This window comes from Lingula anatina, chromosome 6, assembly GCF_051362555.1.
Source record: "Lingula anatina isolate TDL-2025a chromosome 6, LinAna3.0, whole genome shotgun sequence".
Classification (NCBI taxonomy): Eukaryota; Metazoa; Brachiopoda; class Lingulata; order Lingulida; family Lingulidae; genus Lingula; species Lingula anatina.
In genome coordinates, this window is record NC_141772.1 from 21,796,551 (window position 1) to 21,813,030 (window position 16,480).

General features: G+C 36.7%; 1 protein-coding gene and 2 long non-coding RNA genes across 6 annotated transcripts; 1 reads left to right on the forward strand and 2 right to left on the reverse strand.

Annotated features, from left to right (window-relative positions):
* The first annotated feature begins 5,643 nt into the window (after positions 1-5,643).
* Positions 5,644-6,889, forward strand: LOC147761352 (uncharacterized). Of its 2 annotated transcripts, none has more exons than XR_015335180.1 (3): positions 5,644-5,780; positions 6,071-6,245; positions 6,494-6,889. It is a non-coding gene; the product is annotated as an uncharacterized LOC147761352 (long non-coding RNA). The 2 variants fall into 2 exon arrangements; XR_015335181.1 differs by having other exon boundaries at positions 5,698-5,780; positions 6,158-6,245.
* On the reverse strand, positions 6,879-8,536 carry LOC147761353 (uncharacterized). Its single transcript, XR_015335179.1, has 3 exons — positions 8,247-8,536; positions 7,621-7,686; positions 6,879-7,270 (listed from the first exon to the last, which is right to left on the reverse strand). It is a non-coding gene; the product is annotated as an uncharacterized LOC147761353 (long non-coding RNA).
* Positions 8,537-10,102: 1,566 nt separating this feature from the next.
* Positions 10,103-15,953, reverse strand: LOC106160768 (angiopoietin-related protein 2-like). 3 transcript variants are annotated; one of them, XM_087014522.1, is made up of 5 exons: positions 14,716-15,953; positions 14,063-14,207; positions 13,021-13,086; positions 11,869-11,989; positions 10,103-11,582 (listed from the first exon to the last, which is right to left on the reverse strand). In XM_087014522.1, exons 2-5 carry the CDS (start codon positions 14,190-14,192, stop codon positions 11,084-11,086), a joined length of 816 nt encoding a protein of 271 aa, XP_086870648.1. In that variant the 5' UTR covers positions 14,193-14,207; positions 14,716-15,953; the 3' UTR covers positions 10,103-11,083. The 3 variants fall into 3 exon arrangements, with proteins under 3 accessions (XP_086870648.1, XP_086870647.1, XP_086870649.1); XM_087014521.1 differs by lacking the exon at positions 14,716-15,953 and adding an exon at positions 14,556-14,666; XM_087014523.1 differs by lacking the exons at positions 13,021-13,086; positions 14,716-15,953 and adding an exon at positions 14,556-14,658.
* Positions 15,954-16,480: the final 527 nt, after the last annotated feature.

Sequence of the window (16,480 nt, forward strand, 5' to 3'; positions counted from 1 at the left end):
ATGAGCAAAAAAACTCACTTTTACCATTATGGAGGCCATTGGTGGCCGTTTTATTCCTCAAATCCAAGATGGCCGCCAAAAACCATTTTGAAATTGGGCATAATTCGCTATTTTGAAACTATATGTATTACATCTTTGAAAATGAGTAATACGTCGTTTTATATTATTTTCTGGTGCAGAATGCATTATCTGTCTCATAAAATGTGAGTCCAAACTATTTTAGCCTCCAAATTCAATATACATGTAGGCTTAAGTTGTCACATAGACTTATATGTGCCATGCAGTCTAATAAGTACAAAATGTTTTATAAAATCCTAAAGAGCTTGAAACAAGTGTAAGAGACCAAAATGGCTTAATTAAAGGTAAAGAACACATACTTGGTGCTTTGGGGACAATTGGTAGCCATTTTGATCCTCAAATCCAAGATGGCCGCCAGTCATAATTTTGAAATACGCGTAAGACATAACTCATTAATATGAATTTGAGGGATAAAATGGCCACCAATGGCTTCCATTATGGTAAAAACGAGGGGTTTTTTTTGCTCATAATTAAGTTCAATATCGATAGTATATAACAAAAAATAACATTGAAATATATTTGAATACGGGTTATCAATATCCATGGTTTTGCAGCATTCACACAAATCTTGGTAGGCACTTAAAACACCCTCTTTGTCCCTTCAAATCACCTTCTATCACCAAAACAATATCAAAAATGACTTTTGCACCCCCAAAATAGTAGGAATAGATATATATAGCAAGTATATATAGACCAAACGCTTCAAAATTCAACAGAAAATAGCAAAATTATGTCCAATTTCAAAATGGCGGGTGGCGGCCATTTTTGGATTTGAGGCATAAAATGGCCACCAATTGCTTCCAAATGTTCAAAAATGGGTTCCTTGTCCCTAATTTAGTCAGGTTTGATAATCTATACATGCTTCTAGGCCAAAAGTTAATGGAAATATGAAATATTATATATTTTGGCACCTAATTTGCAGAATTTATGCTAATTTATGCATCGATAGAGCGTATCTCTTTGGATGAAAAATTTTCTTTTGGCCCAAGGAACATTTATGCCAAGTTAGACATTTGTACTATAAAATGCAGCGTTTGATCCCTTAACAAGCCTACTACTTCTTCTGGATTTCCCTGACTTTTGCTGTGATTGATCCCCGCAGTTCACCAATCATTTGATGGTTGTTTTGGTACACTTTATCTTTGAGATAGGCCTACTCCCACAGAAAAAAAATTGGGGAAGGTTTAAGTCCGGTGAATGCCGTGCCCACTCAATATAATTTGGAATTTGGTAAAAATTTCCCCTGTATGGAGTGTTCCGGTGTATGTAATAACTGCATTTGATGCCATTGTAAAACAGACGATTGCCATGCAAACGGCAAAGCACCTTCAACGTCCTGCTCGAGCATCGGACATGTTTACAGGGATGAGGGCCATCAACTGATAGATCGTATAATGAAAAAAAGGGTCACTGAATATATGTACATTTGTGTACTTTGAATATTTCATTACATCTGTGAAGAGAATGGAGTTAACGACGATTGATTATCATTTGAAAACAATACAATTTACAGTTGTATTATTGATTAATGAGGTAAAATGGCCTAGCTTGCGTATTCCCCGATCGAGTATTCTACACAAGAACACAACTGGAGACCCTTAGCAAAATGAAAAGTTTGCCGCAATATTGCGGCAATATGGCTGCAGTATTGCAGCAAACTTAAGTTTGCAGCAACGAGTTTGCAGGCGTAGCCAAGAACAATTTATTGCTGCTAATTTGCAGCCATATTGTAGCAAATGTGCTGCAAATTCGCTGCGCATTTGCAGCAGCACTGATATTCTGCTAAGGGGCGTTCCAGGTCAACCGAAGACACATATGTATCACTTTGAAAGCCGATACATTTCCAGGGCGTTTTTTATAGCTTAGTTTTTTAAAATTATATTTTCAGCTATTTATAAAATGATAAATGTATACTGTTACTCTTTATACGTAATATTGTCAACAGTGAATATTTCATTAGTTCAAGAGAAACAAGTTAATTTGTAAGGCACTATATAAAACATGGCCTCGTGTTTTTCCCCGGTAGATCGTGCCACCGTTCAAGGCACAGCCCGAGATATTCAGGTCAACCGAAGACGTTGTCAGAGGGAAAACACACCGAAACAAAAAATCATTCCATTTTCACCCCCTCAGGAAGGCAACAAAAAACTTATTATACTGAAATTCTTGAAGGCATGTGCCTATATAAAAAAGTGGGCCTTCATGTATACATTTATCAGGAATCTCACATCTGATGTTCTTTTTAAAATAAAAAAATTATCCAACTAAAATTCTAATCTTAAATATTGAAGCATATTTATTATAAAACCAATTTCTTGGTAAATCCAAGAGAAGAGGTCGGTGTACCTGTTTAAGTTGAGTTCTGGTCCTGTTCTACGCATCAGAACTGTCCACCCTTGCTCACATGATACCCGGATGTTTTTACCCATGAACCTGGCGTAAATATAATGGACACCATCGACGTCATGTGTAAGGGTTAGTCTAATCTATTTTGTGCAAAAGATATGCAAAAAGATATGCATTTGGAGAGACTTACAGAATGAATTGAGACAGCTATTTTGGGGAGAAAAAATAAACAACCTCCTTTGAGGTGGAACGGACAAAAAGGCAGCCTTTAACTTCATCAACGCTACTTGATCAAAATATGCCAAAAGAGCCAAATTTAAACAGAGGATTGCCCAAACAAAAACTGAAATCATAGGCAACAATACAGTAGATAAATAAAGGAATTAAAAGTTAAGTAAAAAAGAATAAAAATAAATGAATTTTTTGACAGATCTGATTGGCTATTTAATCACTGGCAAAAAAAAGAATAAAATAAATAAAAACTTACCATAATCACCACAGTCACGTGGGACCTACATAGCAAAACGAAGCTAAGTATTGACGGTTCATTGTGGGTAATGACATCAAATTAAAAACGGGTTTAAACATCATTCTATAGATAAAGGCTAAATGAAACAAATTTCAAATAATGACTTTTCAAAAGAAATAAAACAAGATGATTAATTAAGTACATCATAAATGAGCTGAAAATGTTTTCCCCTATGTTTGGGGTTTGCATTTATTTCATGAACCTGACTTTTTAAATTTACATCCAAATCTGCAACATGGTTCAAATGCTTTTAAATAACTACCCTTCATTCTAAACTGGAACTTTTTCCAAATATTCAAGAATCCTAAGATACCTACCTTGACATAGTGTCAACTGGCAGCGTCGTTAATGAGGGCCACCTTGTTAGGGGTGACATCAGAATTCAATTCACACGCGGTGTTGTCAGATCTTAGGTTAAAAGACATGCATCGCAGATTTCTCCGACATTGTGCTGCATATTGGATTGCACTAATGCCATTTTGCCGCTCTTTGGTTACCAACCCAGCTCTAGGCAAATATTTCCCTGGCACAACAAGGAACATTTCGGTCACACCATCATTTCCCTCTGTGTAAAAACGACAAAGAATTGCTGTACCAGTGGCAAGATTAAGCAGGCATCTTGTTTCCGACATTCTGATGCCCAAATAGCCGTACTTACTGAAAAACGCTGAAAACACTACCAAGTCGACAATGCTATCAATAAAAAGGGAGGCTAACAATGACAGATTTTGACATGTAAATTAAGCCGTTTGCCTTCTGTTGCTATGTGTTTTAAATAAAACGACGACCTAGAGAATACAATAAAACTGTGAGCACGTTTCACTGAAAAGAAATGTCTAATCTAATGATTTAGACCGATGATTAACTCCTACTACTTTAATTTAGCGGGCTAACTGTGCCTCAGGCTCCTTAAGAGAAGTGAGCGAGTCACAAATATTTCAAATTGGACTAGAGACCAGTGGCAGCCAGGAAGATAATTTTGGTCAGTTTCTGTTAGTTAGATGTTGAAATCCTGTAAGCCCTTTTACCAGTAATAGCAAGGAAAGTTAACGTGAAAGCATTACCCCATTACGAGAGACACAATTCTGCCAACCAGTAGCGTTAGAAGATTGATTGCTTTAATTATCATAATTACACCATTTAGAATGTATTTACTACAGAGCTCAAGTGAATAATCGATATTAACGTATTGCTATTTGTATGTTCAGTGATGATATCGTTTTTCTTTATTGACACCTTGCCAAAACATCAGTCATCTGCAGTGCAGCAAGGAAAACCACTTATTACAATCATTATGACTCTATGCCAGGAATTCTGAAACATACGTATAAAATAACAAGCTTAAAGCATTCTACAAATTTCGATATGAAATCTTATCTATTTCTCGCATTTCTATGTAAGGAAGTATTGTTGTGAACGTGGGCTAAACTCATAGGTGTGTGCTTACAGTATACGTCGCTGTTAGTGATAGGGGCACGTACATGTTTTCTGGTGAGAACGATTTTTCGAAATTGAAAACAAATCAAAGTTGTTCTATCATTTTAATGGTTAATTTTAAGGGGGCTCTTTCCGATATGAGGGAAAATAAAACATATCCCAAACTTTTTCTTATATATGAAGGTCACGATCTAAACCAAAATTCGCCTTTGAGGTAGACGGCAATCAAAATAATTAATTATTTCACATTCGAGTCTGTATTGGAGAACGTCGTCTCCCCAAAAAAGAGAAGACGACTACCGCAAGGTTTTAGCCAATCAGAGTGCGTTGCCTAAAATAGCACTCGTACACTAGGAGAAACAAATATGGCGCGGTGGAGTTCGAAGTAAGTCGTTTACAGATGCACGTTAGTAAAACTCTCTCCCTTCATTGTTCGTGAACAGGTTTGTGCACATACATACCACGGGGCTGATATCTAAACAAAAGGATTGCAGGGACCGATATAATGAATGAGACGGAGTGACTGCCACGTGCGAAAGATGGGCAGGAAATCAGCCAACTTCTCGCAGAAAATCACTGACCCATGTCCCTGTCAAGACACACGCAACCACAAACCATTCACGTAAATGAAAATGATTGGACGGTGACCGCATTTAGGCGGTATACGCGGGGAAAGTCCATTCTTTGATATCACCCCATGCGCGGTGATATCAGCGTGTTCTATTCAAAGTAAGGGGGTTTGGGTGGGGAATACGCACGATTTCCCTTTGTATGTATGACAAATAATGCACTGTTACCCCCTCGCCCGAAATCCACGATAGCATGCCTCGCTGACGCTCGGCCTGCTATCGTGATATCGGGCTCGTGGACAGTGCATTATTTACTACTTAAACATTTAAAGAATTCATTTAACTTCTCGTCGGTAAAAATAGTCCAAAAATCAACGAATGGCTTGGAAATATGCCAATTCACCGAATGAGTAACTTGTACCAGGAAATATACCGGTGACATGATTAGAGACAGTGATATTTTTCGGGTCAACTGAACCAGCCCTTTTCGGTTGGATATTTATGAACGACTTTTACTTTTTTTGTTGTTTGCTATGCTTTCTGAGCCGCAATTTTGACATCGCGATTTGCACGCACAGCGTAGCACGGACTACAAATGCGTTCCAGACGATTTTGATACTTACTGGCAGTACAGTGGTGAGCATCGTGCAGATGTCAAGATCGTCAATAGGAGTGCCTGAATTTTGTGCTACGCACACACGTATCTTATCTTGCTTTTCTAGTCGATCTGTTTTTATACTTTTCAGGTCGAGAGTAGGCCTATTGTTGATGAGGCAAGCAGTCAGAGCAGTCCAGAACTAGAGGGTAAAGAGCTCCCTGAGGTAAAGAGTTTTCTGTTATTTTTAAATAATACAGGCCTTTTAGTTAATCTGGCATATTCCTTAGTTTTGATAGTAATGTGTAGGACCCACCTTACCCTCACCTATATTCACGTGTAATAATCCACACATACAAAAAACTTATAGTTTAGGGATAACAATTGATACGCTTGAGTGCAGGACAATGATTAATTGAAGTGAAACCCATTTTGAACAGTTCACAACATTATTACTAGTATGCAATTAAATCAGTGCCAATTATTATTATTATTAGTTTTATTATTATTTTACAGCATACTATCTTGTGATGTCAACCTCATTAGAAAAAAAGCCCTGTATAAAGGTTTAGTAGAGTTGGCAGTGATACAACGCACTTCTAGGTCCAGTAGTACAAGGCTTGGAAGAGGTGTGAGATCAGGAGGATTGACTCAAGAACATGAAAGGAGAATTCAGTAACTCACAGAAGAGGTATAAAACTCATTAAATCCTTATTGAAAAGATAAATTCTAAGTTTCTCACAATACACAAACACCATTCATATTCCTTCTTATTTTCAAAGTAAATTTATTCGATAAAATTTGGTGGTGTGAAATCCAGTCCTTATGGTTGTTTTAGTGTTCATACATTTTCAAATATTTTATTTTCGAAGTAAGCTATTGTACATATCAAAACAGAAATGACAGATATAAAAGTGAATATATTTTTTTCATTATCAGAGCATACATGATGGTGTTGCCAAGAAAATGATGGTGTTGCCAAGGAAAGTGCTGAATACATTGTGACAAGTGTGATGGAAATCCTGGCCTTGCACTGGATATAAAGATGCTTTGGCTAGAGAATTTACCAAGCAATGACTCAGCATCAGTGGAGATGGGACTGGCCCATCTCCCACTCACTGTAATGTCCCCTACATTTTGACTGCCGTTGAATTTGCTGGATTACTTCACTTTGAAGAAAATCACAGAATAACTATTACCACGAGTATCAGTTTACTGACCAAACATTCATAAGACCTGTAATATGCAAGTCACTGAGTAGAAGGATTCTTTTCATTCTACTGTAATTTGTGCAACCATTCAGTGAACATAAAAAATAAAGGCATAGAAAAACAAGGTGCTTTCATTTATCCCTTTCTCATATCAAAAGTAAAATGCAACTCTGTACACAATCTGTTCATAAAATCAATCATTTTAAAAGTTAATGTCATACAAGGAAATAATGTATGTCTGGATGGATTTATAAAAGAAAAGTTTGTGAGGTAATCATCATTTTGATAAAAAAAATTCTTATATACATATAAGGACCACGGTGCCTTGAGTCTCTTGGTTCCATCTGCACCATGGCTGCTTAGAAATGTGTACTTGTAATTCCCATGTCAAATTCCTGGTTTGTAAGACTGGAATGTACCTTTATTTGTGCTAATTGTTTATGTAACAGCTTGAGGTCTTACTGTCATCCATGATTTTGAGTGCTTGCTTTGCTGCTTAGTATACCTAAAAACAAAACATTGACTATTGGAAAGACTTCAATGCATTTTTTTGTGAAATTAATAGCACCCACTATCTATAATGTCTACGCCAGACATAAGAGCACTGAATAGAGCATGGTTATCAAAATTATTTGTTTCAAAATCCAATTTATTATATAATGTTCCCCACAATAAGTACTGATATCCTGTGCTTGTCACAATTCTAGGACTAGCTGCCATGGCAGTGTTAAACTTTATAAAATGGCATTGTTCCAAGTACTAACATGCATTAGATTGATATTGATGGCAAGGTGTACTGAACATGGTAAAATAAACAGCTATTGTGTGTTTGGATTCTGGGTGTCAGGTACTTACTTTGGCTCTGGCTCTATGTTGGCCTTGAACCTGATGTAGGGGTAGATGTTACCACATGCATATTACCTGGATAAAAAAAATATATATATACCAGTGTATTATCCTCATTCTCCAGAGAATCCCCATGAAGTCAACTTTAAAAACGTAAACAGAGAATAAACATTTACTACCATCAGATGCTGCAATTAATGTGCTCGCTTTAAATATTTTAATTTAAATTAAATTCGAATAAGGTAAATAGTGAAAGGTTGTTTTTTCTCTTTTTTTTTTGGACTTGAGGATATAACGACGTTAAGTAAGCCGACAAAAACCAGTCTTTAATAGAAGACTATTTAGCTCAATCCTTGTTTGTACTGACTGCTCTAAAGAATAATAAACTTTTCTGCGTACAGCAGGGATAACAGGGGCGGATCCAGAGATATTTAATATTTTCTGACAGTCTTCCGAGTAATGTTGATCCATCCTCAATTTTTGACCGCCTTTCGACAGAAATATTACATATACCCGCCAATGAAAACTTGAAAATCTAACCGTCTTCCGGAAGAACCAGAAGACGCCCTAAATCCGCCTCCTGAATATGTTCTCAATGAAAGAGTCGGACGTGATAAGAGATCGAAATAACCTACCCGTATCCGGCAGAATTTTGTCAGTTTCTCGCTTGTCAGTTTTATTTCCTACTTCTGCTTTGTCTACCTCACCGGCCTGCCAATGAAAATAACATCCTCTGCTTCTGCATTTCCCGTTTTATTTCCTTTTTCATTGTCCCGTAGAGTTATTCTTCTCTCTTTCATCTCACGTGTACTCGGACTACCCTCCATCTTGGTTTGCAGTGACATCCGGGTCTTCTCCAGAGCGTAGTAAACAGTAGTATTCAGTCATATGCAAATTGAGGCAAGTCCCAGAATTCCATGCGTAGGGGAGTAATGGCGAGAAGTTTAGACGAAAAAAAAAATGCTGCGCTTTTTTTTCTTTAAGGCCACACTTTTTTATTTTTATGGATGACATCCTGCGCGCGCACCGATTTTCGTCCGTTCTCCAAAAAAAAAAAAAAAAAAATCACCCCCCCCCCCCCCCCCACTCCCCATCGAAGTCGGTTGTCGCAAACGTCGTTATTGAATTTGCCGGAAAATGTGCTTTTTGCGCATGCGTATTACTGCCACGTGGAAATGTGGCCGCTTTGCCATCAAATTCATCTCTAGGATTACTTTCAAATTACAGGACAATTAATTATATAAAGTCATAAAGAGAACGGGGTCGTCGTTTTGGATTGTTATGCCATTGATATTGGGCATGGAGATAGCCACTTTTTTACAATTATGCGAAAGGCTGGCAGCGGCCAGCAACTATTGCTTGGAAAATTTCAGTGATATTCTGTCCAAAGCAACACATACCAGGTTTTTTTGTAGCGAAAAAAAAGGGTCGACAGGGCGTCGAGGTATTTGGTGGGCTGTAGGTCGGTCAGGCCACCCGACAGTTTGGCTGCTTCATGTGAGTCGAAGTAGACCAAATGTCATCGACCGAAATGACCTTTTATAGAATTGGTAGTATTAAGCATATCTTTGCATCATTTTTTAACATTTCTGTGTAGTGTTCATAATGCTTTAATATTCTGAGAGTACAAATAAAGACATGCTGTTTGTTTGATATTTGTTTTATTGATTGTTATACCAACAAAATGCATGAAATAACCTTAAATAGATTGGGTAATATGCAGCATGTCTATCAGGTCTGTAGCCAGCAATTCCAAAAGGGAAGGGGTTCTTTTTTTGAAAAAGTGGACCATTTTCCATACAAACTTAATGTATCTAGATCAAATTTTACCCAGAGTGGACCTTTTCCCAGCAAAAGGGGTGGTTCTTTCTAACCCCCTGGCTACGGGCCCATATATTCATGACTTTTTTTTTTACCTTTCTACGAAGTATTCACAATGCTTTGATATTTTGAGAGCATGGATAAAGACATATTGTTAGTTTGATACGTGTTTCTGTGGTAAATTTAAGTTTTCAGCTGTGTACTGACAGCATTCCTTCACTTAAGCAGCATTTTTTTTTTTGACTGTTTTTTTTTTCGCCCTCTCGCACCGATTTCGGGGTCTCCAGAGGATGTCATCCATAAAAATAAAAAAGTGTGGCCTAAGTGATCTTAAAAACCTATACCTCGACCTTCATTTTCTCAACGGTTTTGTGTGAGACATGCTTTGGGGTTCAGGATCAAATAGGCAAAGTTTCAGAGAAAGGCCTATTTAAGCGTCTACAGCGGAAAGACATCCTTTAACAACTGCTACCAGAATATTTCCATTTTTATTTTGGAATGGTGGCTGAATGCATACCAATGATTTCTACCAACAACAAAACGATCAAATGATTTTAATCAAAATCTTAAAAGCTTAAAAGCTTTACTTGCATCTGTAAAATTCGAAAATGTGTCACCGCAAAGAGAAAAAAAAGAAATAAAGTAAATCGCTGTCAAGAGGACCTTTCCCTTTTCCTTTATTTTCATGTCATTACACGTCAAATTTTACCAAAAAAATGAGGTCTGTACTTAATGTACCTGTACTATGCAAGTAAGAAGATCTACCTCCTGTACATACTACCAATTTCAAGTAAAAAGATCTCATTCAGACCATCATGAAATTAAACTATTGATTCAGTTTCAAACACGATGCTATTAATGTTCAAAAAGACATCCACATATTTTGTGTATCTGCAACATGACACTGCACACATAATTTTAATTTCACCACCCTTCTATTTTCAATATAAAATCTATTACAATTTGTTATGGTATGGTGGTGAAAAAACGTTCACGTGGCCCAGATGCTCCAAGGCTCACCGAAGCCCTGTTGTTGCCAAGTTGAAGGGTCCAAACTCGGACTGTAAAAAACAAACTTTAGACATGTAAAGAAATAACTTCTCGCATCAGTTAAATTCGAATATGAACACTGCACATTTTTCATTATCAATATAATAGAACTTTTTAAAACTCTTTTTAGAACTTTTCGTTCTAGTGGTAAATTTCAACTCAAGCAAAATGATACCAAGAAGACTTTTAAAACATATGGTCACAAAACTTTTGAGATTGCTACAGAAAATTTATAGTCTATTAACGAATCAAATGTGTATTTTAATGACTCTCATCACTGTTTTAAAAGTATTAAAAACTTTTCTGTTTAAATAATTTTTGGTTAAGTTAACGTTTATGTTTTAGTTTTAATTAATCTTAATTAAACTTTGTAATTTGAGTTTTTATATGTTAATGTAAACAGCGCTGAGGCGCACGTGTAAAAACATATTTTTGTTCTTCTTCTTACTATTATTGGTTATATAAATGACCCAATTTGTATCAAGATTATTAATAAAATGCTATTAAAGGGGGGTATCAATTAAAATATAAAAGAAGCAAAATATTCTTCTGAATGATGCTGCACACGATTTCCTCTCTGAATTTTGCTTTCCTTCGCCCCTCAAGCCAATTGCTTTATCTTCAAAACAGCCGCACTAAGCAGATACTTGTTTCCATCATCCACGCCTGTGTGTTTAAAATGCTGATAACAAAACGTAGTACACTCCAGTGTCGCCATTTTCCCCGTGAGAACGATATGCGTGCAATCGCGGTACCACCAACCGCCCTTGAATTCATCGGCACAGTTTCTAGACATGAGGTTTTCATCATTGTCAGCATCATAGGTGGAAAACGGCATACCAAACTGGAAAAACCAATAATTGGGATCTTGACTTATGTTTCCAACACCTGGATGGAATTGATTGAAAACATATTTTTCTGATTCCGGGCCTATGCGGAAACCGTGATGGATTTCCCAGTAGTAATTATCAGTGGGCAAGCTCCTAACTTCGACCATTAAGGAGTAGTTTCCCTGGTTGGGGAGATGATGAAACGCTTCCAGTCCCAGCCAGTGGTCGCCGGCAACGTCACCAAATCCGTCACGGTAATCCACCCAGGACCTTCATATGTAAAGAATAAATCAAAACATGAAATTATATATTTCCGACAATATCAATACAGGGGTCACTAATTTAACTAAAATCATTATATTTTATCCCACTTCAACTTCGGCGTCAACGAAGCTGTGCCAGAGAACGCCAGGGAAATTAAGGTTAATCTTAGTGTTTTATAACACTTATTAAGTACTTTTACAGAATATTAAAAAAATTAGATTTATAATTTGATTAACCGCACAAATGGTGGATCTTAGAGAAGAGGGCGGTGTAAATCTTGCCATACATTTACCTGCTAAAGTTTAGTTCTGGTCTTGTTCTACGCATCAGAACTGTCCACCCTTGCTCACATGACACCTTGAGTTGTTTACTCATTGATCTTACGTAAATATAATGGACACCATCGACGCCATCTGAAATGGTTATTATTTAGTGAAAAAAGATCGTCATACAAAGAGACTTACATGTAGATAAATCAGATGAACAAATAACATAAAAGCATTCTTAGATATATATAAAGATAAATGACTAAATAATGGAAATGATAAAATAAGTTTGTCGTTATTCTGCAATGTCTGATTGGGGCAAGAATTCGTGGTAAAAATATAGATTGATAATTGGTTACTTACTATAATCAGCACAGTCGCGTGGGACCCAAAATATAAAATTGAATTTAGTATTGATATAAATAGCGTATTTTGTGCACTTATCGCATAGGCTAAATGAGACTTTATCCTGTGATTTAGCCAAGTTCTTTTTTTTTCAGACATTTTAAAAAGACTATGATACAAACCCTGGCATAGTGTCGACTGCCGGCGTCGTCGATGAGGGCCACCTTCTTAGGGGTGAAATCTACAGCGGAATTCAGTTCACACACAGCGTTGTAAGATCTCATGTTAAAAGACATACATCGCGGGTTTCTCCGACATTGTACTGCACATTGTATTGCACTTATTCCATTTTGCCGCTCTTTAGTTTCCAGCACAGCGTTTGGCAAATATTTCCCTGGTACAATACGGAAAACATCGGTCGCACCATGTTTTCCTTCTATGTAAAAACGACTAAGAATTGCTGAACAAACGACAAAACAAAGCAGCCCCCTTGCTCTCATTTCCGCCATTCTGACGCCCAAATAACCGTTCTTACTGAGAAACTCTGGAAACACTCACAAGTCTACCATGATATCAATATACCATTAAAGGCAAGTTAACAATGACCGATAGTGACATGCTAGTTAAACCGTTTGCTTTCTGTTGCTGTGTATCTCAATTGATATAACAAAATACTTGTATCGCGGACTACGTTCTTGGAAAAAAGGAACATCAGTTTGCGCGACGATAATGTGCACAAACATATTGGCATTTCAGTCTGTGGATTTCAAGGGTATCTATCATTTTATTAGGATAACAGAATGCGTAACTAAAATAAACTAACATGTACTTACCAATCACATGGAAATTTTTGTCATACATGAGCGTTTGTGCCTTTCCTACCGAAACTTGGATCTCATCTTAAGAAAGAGCACGGTTCAAGGGTTGGCATGAGTTAAGAAACAGAATAAAACTGTCTATTTCGATCAAGAGGTGTCAATAGTAATTCACATAAACTAAGATGATCAGCACGTTTCACAAAAAAATGAAATGGCTAATGTTGCAGACCGACCTTTCATCCTAACTACTTTAATTTCCGGGCCTAACTGTCACAAATAATGAAATTAATGGCCCTTTTTTCTTCCTACTTGTGTGTTTTTGTTTGATAAAGAAAGTCCTTAACAATGGAAAACAGCGAAGTTAATGTGTATTTAGTACCCCCATGACGAGATTAAGATGAAATATTTATCATTTATCTTTTTAAATAATCTTGCAACCCATGACGATTTGGATAAACACGTATACATAGACATAATGGTACAGTCAGATAAAACTACAAATTGATAAAAATAAGAACACTGATGGATAATAAAACGCAAACAAATCCCGTTACATTATAAAAGGCATTTACCAAATGTTTTATAAGTTGACGATCAGATGTGACACACCGTAGATGGATTGCCATAATGATCAAAACTGCGCTACTAACAATGTAAACCACTTATTGTAATCACCACTGCTCCAGGGAATGGGACACACATACAAAAAACACGATTAATGCATTTCGCTTACTTGTAACACCAACTAATGATGCTAAATATAACAACTAATCAATTACTTAAATTTCAATGCATATATTTATTGTTTGTGATAGATGATTTAAGTTGTGTGTGTGTGTGTGTGTGTGTGTATGTGTACTTTATTGTTATAGTCTCTCTCTAGAAAAGATGACAATGGACATTTAATCTAATTTGTCATTAGTGTATGTTTTAAAAAATTATTTGCTCACGGTCTAACGAAACTGAGGGTCCGTGTAACAAAAGTACACTCTCCATTTGGATATAATGGTTAGGGTTAGCCTGACCTAAGTGGGTTAAATTTTAGGGTGAGGCTTACCTGATAAAACCTGATGAATGGGAATGGACTCTCTTTCATGAAGGACTCTCTGCCACGTTCTACCGGTACGTTTACAAGCTATCCTTATAGTGAAATGGTCTTCCTTCTTGCCCTTATTATCAAAGCACATGAGGCAAAATACGAGCTAAAAGGAAAAGCGAGCACTATCATCTAAACGGTCACACTTGCTTAAATACAGCAAAACCCGTCTAGTTATCTTCGTGAAATTGATACCGGTACATTTGAAATTAAAACATGATTGCAAAGCACGCATTTTGTTATAATTTAGAGCCAAAACTTTTCATCTTACGTTTTCCAATGTGGCAATATAATCGGCTCATAATGTTATAATTTTTCTGAAGTTCTGCTTGCATTTGTTTTTTAATTACCAAAATTTAGTTTAATTCACATTTGCAAAATTCGTCCGCCGCATTTTCATTATATAGGTGCATGTTAGTATAATTCTCTACATAAAACGATTTAAAATCACCACCTTTATCTTTCTGTCATCCATCCCCGTCTACTTTAAATAGTCAGTGTGAGATAATACACTGTCACCCGAGCGATATATGCCATAACACCTCGAGCGTCAGCGAGAGGTGTTCATGGCATATATCGCGAGAGGGTGACAGTGTATCATTTGACATACATACCGAGAAAAAATACAGTCATTCCATCTTAAAACACCCCTAAAACCGAATAAAGTGACCCCATATCACGCTCTAGAGATGTTATACGAAATAAACCCGTCGACGTGCGCTAGTCATCTCCCGCCAAATTCTTACGTAATGTTTGACCAATTTGGTCAATTTTTGCTAAATACTTGTCGTGGACGTTCAACTGGCCCGAAAGGTATTTAATCAACCGTCGACACTGACCATGCGAGTCTCAGCTGAGCCACACCTAGCTGGAACTGCTGCGGAAAAAAGGTCCCGAGGCAAAACCTCTACTTTTTAGTGACATTTCTGATAAAAAAGGAGCGTCGGACCGGAATATAGTCAAACTAATTCTTCACAAGTGCAAAGGAAAAAGAAATTTACTTTTTGGTGATATTTCTGACAACGAGGCAATTCGGAATATAGTCAAAATCGACGGATGATTATTACAAGTTCACGGGAGTAATAATTCTAGTTTTTTATTGTTATTTCTGACGACGAGGCGGTTTCGGAATATACATGTGCTGGTTTTCAGAGTATTCTTGTGCTTCATGTAATTACAAGTTCAAAGGGTGGATACATTTTATTTTTACCGATATATCTGATACAGAGGAAGAATGAACAGCTTGAAAACAAAAGGTAAATAACACAACCCTCGTTAAAAAGTTATAGATTTACAAATAATTTGAATACACGTGTGGCTTAAATTTAAACTAATTCCCGTTTTCAAACCATACCCTTATGATATGTAATAAAATGATAAATAATAATTGTTAAACGTGAAAAGTTTATGCTAATTTTTTAAGAGTGTGAGAGATTTTTAATTTGTCTACTGGTAGGAATATAACGTAAGCAACGTCACTATTCTCTTGATGCGAAGAAGGTCACATGATCACTCTGTCTTTGGCTTTCAGCATTTAAGAGACCTAGACTGATTTAACCAAGATGTAGTCGTGAAATTCTAGACTAAATCGAGGTTAAATCCGAGTTTTCCGAGAGACGCTACGCAGAAATGTCGAGTGAAGCGAGACATTTTTGGGTAGCGGCCCGAGGTTGCCCTTGATCTTCACTGAAGCTTGGCTAAATGGACAGGCTTCAGTGATCATCATATCGCCACGGTCATATAACATCCCTAGGTATGTATTTCCTGAAAACACGGTACTTGATCTTATCCAAATTAGATACGCTTCTCCAAACTACCTGCAAATTAGAATTCTTAAAAGAGAAACAAGTTGATTCCTCTCATGGACGAAATAATGCACAACGCCTTTGCCATCCATGTCACCCTTCCTCCTCAGGTATTATTTTCCCAAAATTAAATCTGAATTATTTAAAAAGAAATTGATCAATTTAAAATATGAAGCAACGATTTCAAACCATTTCCTCCGACAACCTCCATCCTCATAAATCCTCATATTCCCAACTGCTCATGTCAGTCGAGGTAGAGTCAGCTGATTTGCTCTTTTAAAATTCTGGCCTTTCATATATGGAATACATGTAACTATAATGCAACAGATGCAACAGGGTATTATCTCAGGGGAAAGTATTTCTGTCAAAGAGGGCAGGATGCTTTTACTTGGTTAACGCAAAATGTCCATCCACATTTTCGCCAAAATCAGAATGTTTTTAAAAATCAGTTCAATGCATAGAGTTTGTTTAGATGTGAGAAAATAGGAGCAATTAGAAAAAAGCAAAAAAAAAAAAAAAATCACAACAGGTTGAGAAAATCATTCATTTGTATGGAAAACAATCCCTAATATAG

What these genes read in the sequence shown, in the direction of transcription:
- LOC106160768 (XM_087014521.1), bottom strand. Translation starts at nt 14,576, where the DNA reads ATGGATGACAGAAAGATAAAG. An exon ending in CATTCATCAGGTTTTATCAG is followed by an intron (nt 13,087 to 14,062) that starts GTAAGCCTCACC and finishes CTCTTTCTTAAG; the next exon opens with ATGAGATCCAAGTTTCGGTA. An exon ending in CAAAAATTTCCATGTGATTG is followed by an intron (nt 11,990 to 13,020) that starts GTAAGTACATGT and finishes TAACCATTTCAG; the next exon opens with ATGGCGTCGATGGTGTCCAT.